Source organism: Fundulus heteroclitus, chromosome 5, assembly GCF_011125445.2.
Source record: "Fundulus heteroclitus isolate FHET01 chromosome 5, MU-UCD_Fhet_4.1, whole genome shotgun sequence".
NCBI classification, from domain to species: Eukaryota; Metazoa; Chordata; class Actinopteri; order Cyprinodontiformes; family Fundulidae; genus Fundulus; species Fundulus heteroclitus.
Genome location: NC_046365.1, coordinates 10,366,431 through 10,374,327, shown reverse-complemented (window position 1 = coordinate 10,374,327; position 7,897 = coordinate 10,366,431). Strand labels below are relative to the sequence as shown.

General features: G+C 40.6%; 1 protein-coding gene across 1 annotated transcript; it reads right to left on the bottom strand.

Annotated features, from left to right (window-relative positions):
- Nucleotides 1–1,382: 1,382 nt before the first annotated feature.
- Nucleotides 1,383–7,144, bottom strand: si:dkey-245p14.4 (PH-EXOC1_like domain-containing protein). Its single transcript, XM_012851333.3, has 4 exons — nt 7,073–7,144; nt 3,767–3,926; nt 3,465–3,643; nt 1,383–2,180 (listed from the first exon to the last, which is right to left on the bottom strand). Exons 2-4 carry the CDS (start codon nt 3,885–3,887, stop codon nt 1,911–1,913), a joined length of 570 nt encoding a protein of 189 aa, XP_012706787.1. The 5' UTR covers nt 3,888–3,926; nt 7,073–7,144; the 3' UTR covers nt 1,383–1,910.
- Between the last annotated feature and the right edge of the window lie 753 nt (nt 7,145–7,897).

The following is a 7,897-nucleotide window of genomic DNA, read 5'->3' as shown; positions in this document are numbered from 1 at the left end:
GGTTTCGTCGTACAGTTGGAGCTGTTTCTGAGTACAATTGAAAATATCGTACAGTGTATGCCTGCTCTAACACACACACACAAATACACTACATTAAGATCTTCATGAAAAACAAGATGCTAATACAAAATGTCTTACTCTACAATCAGACCAGCATACATTTAAAAGCTTAACCGTAAAGGTTTATAGTTTATATTATTTTCTACATTAAGACACCGGAGCCCTCTCAGATGTATTGTGAGGGCGTTCACTTTCTTTGGACCATAAACACAGAGGGCAGCATCCCCTGATTAGGACAAATAAGTGGTATTGTCACGATCCCCAGGTCTTTGATTATTTTTTGGCTCCAGGGGATCGTGCAGTTCCGTTTATTTTTTTCACCTTTTAGTATTTGTCAGTCTATAGATTAAGTTCCTTCCTTTTGGTCCTGTCATTCGTCTTCATAATACTTTTAGTGGTTTATTCTTGTTTATGTCATGATCCCCAGGGGTTTGATTACTTTAATTTTATATTCCTGGGGATTGTGGCGTTTCATCCTTATCTGTTCATTCCCCATGTTTTCCTGGTAGGTTCTGCTTTCCTCCTGTCCCTGTCAGATCACTGTTCTCTCTCCCTCAGCTTAGTTGCCATTACACCTTTCATCTGTGCTAATTGCTCCACCTGCCTCCCCTTCTGTATATTCCTCTGTATATTCTGCCAGTTCATCCACACTCATCGTCAGGTCCTCCGTTATGCTACCCCTGTTCTGGTTCCCTCCTTGTCATGTCCCTGATCCTAGTTTCGCCTGCCTGCCTGTAAGTTTTGTTCATTATTCTCAATAAATTGTTTTATCCAATGTATCATGCAGCTCCCAAGCTCTTGCCAGCATTTTGGTCTTTTTCTCACGAACAACATTTTAAGATCCTGGCTGGTGATCACCATGCATAGAATTTGTATGTTTTCCATGTGATTTCACATACTCTCTTTGGGTGGCCTCCACCCACATTTCATCATATACATGTTAGGTTAATTGGTCCCCGTTAAACTTGCCCTTTGGAATGAGCATGTGAATGTCTTTCTTTTTTTTTTTGCCTTTTATTGTCTCAGTGTTGCTCTGTGATGTACTCTCCCTCTCATCCAATGACCACTGGAGACGGGCACTGGCCCACCTGGGATCCTGCAGGGATGAGAGGGTGTGGCAAATCAACAGACAGAAAAAAAGACCTTCTACAACATGTAATGTAAGTTATACTGCTCGTATTAGTAAAAGTTTACTTAAATATTCTGTGTAAAGAGGATGAGCAGTTTAGCATAACACCCACTTAGTAGTTATTTTGACGACAACATTCCTAAAATGGCGAATAAAATAGGTTATTATAGAACCTTCACATCAATACTCAATACTCGTAATAGAAACAGAAGTCAGGGGATGATTAATCTGTTATTGGGCTAAAATATGCAGCAGTAAACCAACAGAACGCCCCTGGAGTCATTTCTTTTTATATGACGTGTTACTTTGGCTCCATATGCGTTTATAAATACAGAGATGCCAAATAAACAGCACACAGTAATCATACTGTGTGCACAGGATTCTTTATTTTCGTGACAAAAGGAAGACATGGGTCATCTCTTTATTTTCATATTAGTCTTCTACAGTTTATTTTGTTTTATTGTAAATATCATATTTAGTGGACTCTCAAATGGGTCATGTACTTATATAAATAAAGTATAAAAGATGTTTTAGAAATATCACATTAAGTGAACACACACTTAGAAGAGCATTAACGCAAAAAAAGATCAATAACACTTTATTAAAACCCAACTGAAGCAAATTCTATAGCTCCTATTGACCCGAACTACACACAGAACATTAGCGACAGCACGACATTGCCCACACACTATATAGAGAACCACACACGGGAGTTTTGTCACTAGGCATCCAGCGGCACGGGACACATGGACAGACAAACCAGATTGCAGGCATAGAAGCATATCTGGGACAGAACGACACAGTCCCCTCTGTTGGAGTAGTAGGTGGTGGGCTTGATGTAAGGGAAGTCAAAGTTCTGCAGATTCAGCGGCCTCTGACAGTGGCGTTCGCAGAGGGCAACCAGGGCGCGCACCATGGTGTATTTGGCTGAGCAGGTGATGGCCGTCACTGTGCGCACCTCATCGAAGTGCAGCAGGAAGCAGGGGTCGTCCTGAAGGCAAATCAATGGGCATGACAATGTGCTTTAAAGGTACAGAGCTCTCAAATCTACTGGTTTCCTTTCTATGACTTGAATTGTCCTTTTCTAAAATTACGTCTTTATTTCCCACCTGCTGTTCAATACTTTAAAAGTACAAAGCAACATAGACATGAGCAGGCTGAGTAGAAATGGATCATAAACTTTCTAAAATGTAATAAAGGTTTTTAAAACAATGCATAATTCTCCTTTCACTTCACAACAGTACCAGTTTATGATCTATTACTCTGGTGTCCAACCTTCTTTTTTTTTTTTTGCCAATTTCATCAAATTTAAAATGTATTTTTGTTTTTCTCACTAAAATGCTAAACATGCAATATTTTAGTAAAATTAACTAAATAGGTTGATTTATGCAGAAAAGGAATGTGTAAAACATAACCTATATAATTTCATTAGGGTGGGATTTAGTAATTACATTCTCCTTTATTAGTTGAGAACATTTTTTATTGTATGTGCCTTTTAATTGATTATGATTGCTGTGTTCAGCCAAGTTTATTAAAAAGGTGTATCTGGGTCTGCTTTTAAAAAGTAACTCAGTGGATATAAGTTGTCTGATTTTCTGTGAAACTGAAATGGAAGCAGAAAAAAAAAGAAAAGAAAAAAGAGGGAATTAAAGACAAGAACTTTGTTTTTAGCTAACAAATTCCATTTCAAGGAAACAATTCTGTCTGCAAAAATCTTGCCCAAACCTTTTTCCTTAAGTGTCCCTCAGCATGATCTGCTTCAGCTGGTGGGCCAAACCTGCGTCACTCTTGAATTGCCCTTAAAGGACTGCATAAAATTATGCCAAGGCCTCCCAAATGGCCGTTGGGCCTCACTTTGGATACCCCTGGTATATTACATCTAATCTAAAAACATATATTGACATTTTTAGCCAAAACATGACAAATTGTGAACAGTTCAGGGACTTCTATCAGTGTAACAGACTGGCTGTTCTGACACCATTAAATTTTATTGAAATTTAAATGTTTTTGATTAAACAATGAAGATAATTCCCTTGATACATTTCTTACAGTGATGCAAAGACTACATTTGTAGAAAAACTAAGACCAAATATCAACTGGCAAGCTTTAATTTAGCAAATATGAAAAAACAGCAAGATAGATAGATAGATAGATAGATAGATAGATAGATAGATAGATAGATAGATAGATAGATAGATAGATAGATAGATAGATAGATAGATAGATAGATAGATAGATAGATAGTGTAAAAGAATAATCAAATTTAGTAAATTACCACATCAGGGTCTCGCCCATCAACAAGAGTCAAGTCGTGCAGGGACCAGATCTCTATCCTCTTGTAGCACTCCTGGATGCTGGAACGTTTGGTTTGCGACTTCTTGGATCCAGACTTTTGGGTCGTCTGAGAGATCTGACAATGCACTATGCTCAGCTGCACCACTTTTTTTCGTCCAACTGTGAGACCAGGAAGACACTTACTTTTAATGGGAAAAGAGATGCAGTGCGGCACCAGGCATTTCATCTGCAATGAAATCAGGGGGAGAAAAAAAAAAAAAAGAAATGATAAAAGCGGCTTACCTGAGACGCAGAGAAAATGCCTTCCAGGCGACGGCTCTTCGATCTCGATAAACTCCACCAGTCTGTGCTTTGCAGGTCGAAATAAAACCCTCTGCATCTCTTCCCTCAAAAGAGACGACATGCTGGCACAAAAGGAGTCAAGGCTTTAGAAAAAGGGGGCCTCACAAAAAAAACAACCCAAAAAACAACAAATAAATTTCAAGAAAAGGAAAGGGAAGTGAAAAAAACGAGACTCCGATCAGCATCAGAATCTGGCAGAGGTGGGGAGAGAGGTGGAGATGTTTCTTCTGATCTGATGGTGAGAAACTTCTGAGGTTGTGGGTTGGTTTGTTTGTGTGTGATTCCGGCACGCAAACAGTCCACTGCGTGGTGATGGGGTTTGAGGTAATGCTTGCCTATCAGCATGCTCACAAGGGAGTGTGTCTGTGTGGGGGGGTCTAAGTAGCAAAGGAGGCAATAAAATGCCAATCTGGTCATCACTTTAAGTTTTATAGTCCCAATTAAGACCCATTATGATGCCAGGAAGGTATCTGGCAAATGCCTCATATAATTTATATATATATATATATATATATATATATATATATATATATATATATATATATATATATATATATATAGTGTATTTATAGTGATTCAGCTGAAATCACAAGGAAAACCAAAAACATTTTACCAAAGTTCCTACAATATCCCAGCTGATAGAGAAAGTCCGTCTCTTTTTGGTTGTCGCCATCCTGTCTCCTGCTCTCACTCACATACAGACGTTGATATATAATGTGGCACTGTGCCCGCTGTTTGTCTGTGATTAAACGGTTGTTGTGAGGGAAAAGGATGTCCCACAGCACTCTGCATGGTTTCCATTACCCCGTTATAATTCAATCACTGAGACTAGATACAAGTGAGGTGAAGCACTTTCATGAGGGGTGGCGGTGGGTGTGGGGGGTGCTGCTCAAAAGAATGCTGCCTTTCTTTAATCTCAGCTTCGTGAGGTATCACGTCGAGCGTGTCAACAGAGCACTGCGTCTGAGCGTGGTTTGAAGTTTTCAGCACTTCTCTCGGAGCGAAACATCACCCCGGCGTGAACCGGACCAAACCGCTGATTTGATTTGCTTAGCAGGAAAGAGCGTGGCTCCATTGGATTTGTCACGTTTGAGAAAACAAAGATGGGTCCTTCCACAGCTAAGTGCTTTACTGTTGCCGTTGTTGTTGATAATCTTCGTGGGTGCTCACTTGAGAGGCTTTTTGTCTCTAAGATGGAAAGAAAAGCGGATGGGCAGGGAGCAGAGAGGAAGCACACAAGTGTTGAAAAACCATGAATAACACATGAGGTCCGTTGTACTTACCTATCATCAGTACTGTTATAAGGTCAGAGAATGGCTTGTGTGATATGTGCTGTTGGCATGCATGGTAATAAAAGCAACAGTCATTTCCTATTTGTGTTTAATGTGAGGATGTCTTGTTGCATTTGGAGTCAGGAGAAAGATAATGCGAAGAACTTTGGTGGGCATCGTCATAATGTCGAGCTTGGAGACGCCTCAAATGTAGCAGACCGGATGAAGAGCTGATGGATAGCGAAAACGTAATTAAATGATGGAAAAACAAACAAACAAAAAATAGAACTCCAACAAAATCAAAAATTAATATAACAATGATAAGAAAACCAAGCAATGCGAGGGGGTGTAGGAGGGCCGGACATGGAATGGATGGAAAATGGAAGCTTAAATATTACCGGAGGGAAAAGAGGAGAAGGATTGCTACAGGCTGAAGCTGTGCGTGGAATAGAGGGGCTATGGAGCAAGGATAAAATTATTACAAAAGTATTAATATTGTGTGTTTGGCTGTAACTCGGTTTTGTATTTGGCTTATCTTGGAAAGTAATTTTCCTTACACAGTTCATTGTTGAGATTGTAAGTTCCTTTTGTGTATTGGTTTAGATTTGTATTTAAGTGTCAGTAATTAGCTTTTAGTGCGTTAGCTAAGGTCCTTTTGTGTCTTATTTAATTCCCTTTGCTCATTCCTCTGGTGTTTAGTCACTGACCCTCAGCAGCTTCTCAGCTTAGTCCTTCACCCAGCTGCCATGTCATGTCGGCCTTCCCAGCAGTTAAAAGCCTGTCACCGTGTTCACAAAGAATCCTAAGACTTAAAGCAGCTCTTAGTGACGTAATTTCAGGAGAAATCACAGAATTTCCAGAATTCCAAGAATTTTTATTAGAATTTCACCTCGGTTAGATAAGTACTTTAGGCCTAAAGAGAGCTCCTAAAGTGACAAAATGTTAGGAGTAGTGCGGAGGACTAGATGGCTGCATTTGAAAACGTCTAATTATAGCTCCTAGCTCCTCTTCCTTGACCTTTCATGGGGTCAACGGTAAGAACTCTATCACGGGTAGGAAAAGAGCTTCAGAGTGCTGTGCTGTTTTCGGACAGCCTTTAACTCGTACGTCATTCCAAAAACGAACTACAAAACGCGCACGTTACACAAGCGAACAGCTGAAGCTCTCCATTACACAGACCAAAACATATAAAGGCACATAAACGTATACAGACTGTCTAGTTCTAACAGTAACCGTTTCAATTGCTTGTTATTGTCTCCTTACTCAAAGTTGACATTCTTGCGATGATTTTGTTTTAATTTTATGAATAGGTTTTTGTTTTTAAAATTATGTATACACATTATATGCAAAATAAGAAGATGTGTACAACATAAACAATTCAGTTTGATTGTCAAGATTAATAAATGTATACATACGTTTAATTTCATTACATCACAGCTAATGATTTCATTGCTTTCTTTGATTTAAAACTTTTCTGTTACATTGTCACACCATCTATTGATATCATTAGCTGTAGATGAGAAAGGCGGAGATGACCAAAAGCCTCAGCTTCATATCACTTACATCACTTATGTACCACCTCGCCTCTAGCCTGGGCTGTCAATAATTTATACCTGGCCAAAAAGATGTGTTTAAACTATGTAATATAAAAGGTATCCAAAAGGTTAAAGATCTATACGAAAATTATGTTTTTTTTTTTTTTTTTTAGGGGGGTGGGGGGGTTGCCTTTGAACAATAATGTGAAAAACACAAAATTCCTAAAAAAAAAAAAACAATTTCTTTAAATATTTGCAGATCCAAAGTCATTTGCTCTCCAGATCCAGAAACATTATGCAGATCCCACTATGATCAGAAATAGACACAATATCAATTCAACAATAAAAAAACACATTTTCGAAGTTATTAATGTCCAGTTCAACTGACTCAGCAATGGATAAACTCAATGTGTGGAGGCATGATATTAAACAAGACATACAAAACAGGGTGGCTGTCGAGGGCGGGGACCTTGGCGTTCTGATCCTTGGCTGAAGAAACTGGCTTTTGGGACATGGAATGTCACCTCTCTGGTGGGGAAGGAGCCTAAGCTAGTGCGTGAGGTTGAGAGGTTCCGGCTAGAGATGGTCGGAATTACCTCGACGCACGGCTCTGGCTCTGGAACCAGTCTCCTTGAGAGGGGTTGGACATTCTTCCACTCTGGAGTTGCCCCTGGTAAGAGGCGCTGAGCTGGAGTGGGCATACTTGTTGCCCCTCATCTCGGTGCCTGTACGAGAGGGTGGTCTCCCTCCGGATACGGATAGGGGAAGGGTTCTGACTGTTGTTTGTGCTTATGTGCCAAACAGCATCTCGGATTACCCACCCTTTTTGGAGTCCTTAGAGGGGGTACTGGAGAGTGCTCCTCCTGGGGACTCCCTCGCTTTGCTGGGGGACTTCAACGCTCACATGGGCAATGACAGTGGGATCTGGAGGGGCGTGGTTGGGAGGAATGGCCCACCTGATCTGACCTCGAGTGGTGTTCTGTTGTTGTACTTCTGTGCTTGTCATGGATTATTCATAACGAACACCATGTTCGAGCATAAGGGTGTCCATTTGTGCTCTTGGCACCAGGACACCCTAGGCCATAGTTCAATGAGTGCATGTCGCGGCGGCAACCCTCGAACACACTGGTGGACACTAGCGGTGAGGGAAGCTGTCAAGCTGAAGAAGGAGTCCAATCGGGCTTTAATGGCCTGTGGGACTACGGAAGCAGCTCATGTGTACCAGCAGTCAAAGCGGCAGGCGGCTCGACTGGTCGCTGAGGCAA

Excerpts from the sequence above, each read along its gene's own strand:
- si:dkey-245p14.4 (XM_012851333.3), bottom strand. The coding sequence starts at position 3,887 with ATGTCGTCTCTTTTGAGGGAAGAGATGCAGAGGGTTTTATTTCGACCT. Across the intron at positions 3,644-3,766 it reads GCATTTTCTCTGCGTCTCAG|TTGGACGAAAAAAAGTGGTG; the intron begins GTAAGCCGCTTT and ends CTGGTCTCACAG. Across the intron at positions 2,181-3,464 it reads ATGGGCGAGACCCTGATGTG|GACGACCCCTGCTTCCTGCT; the intron begins GTAATTTACTAA and ends ATTTGCCTTCAG.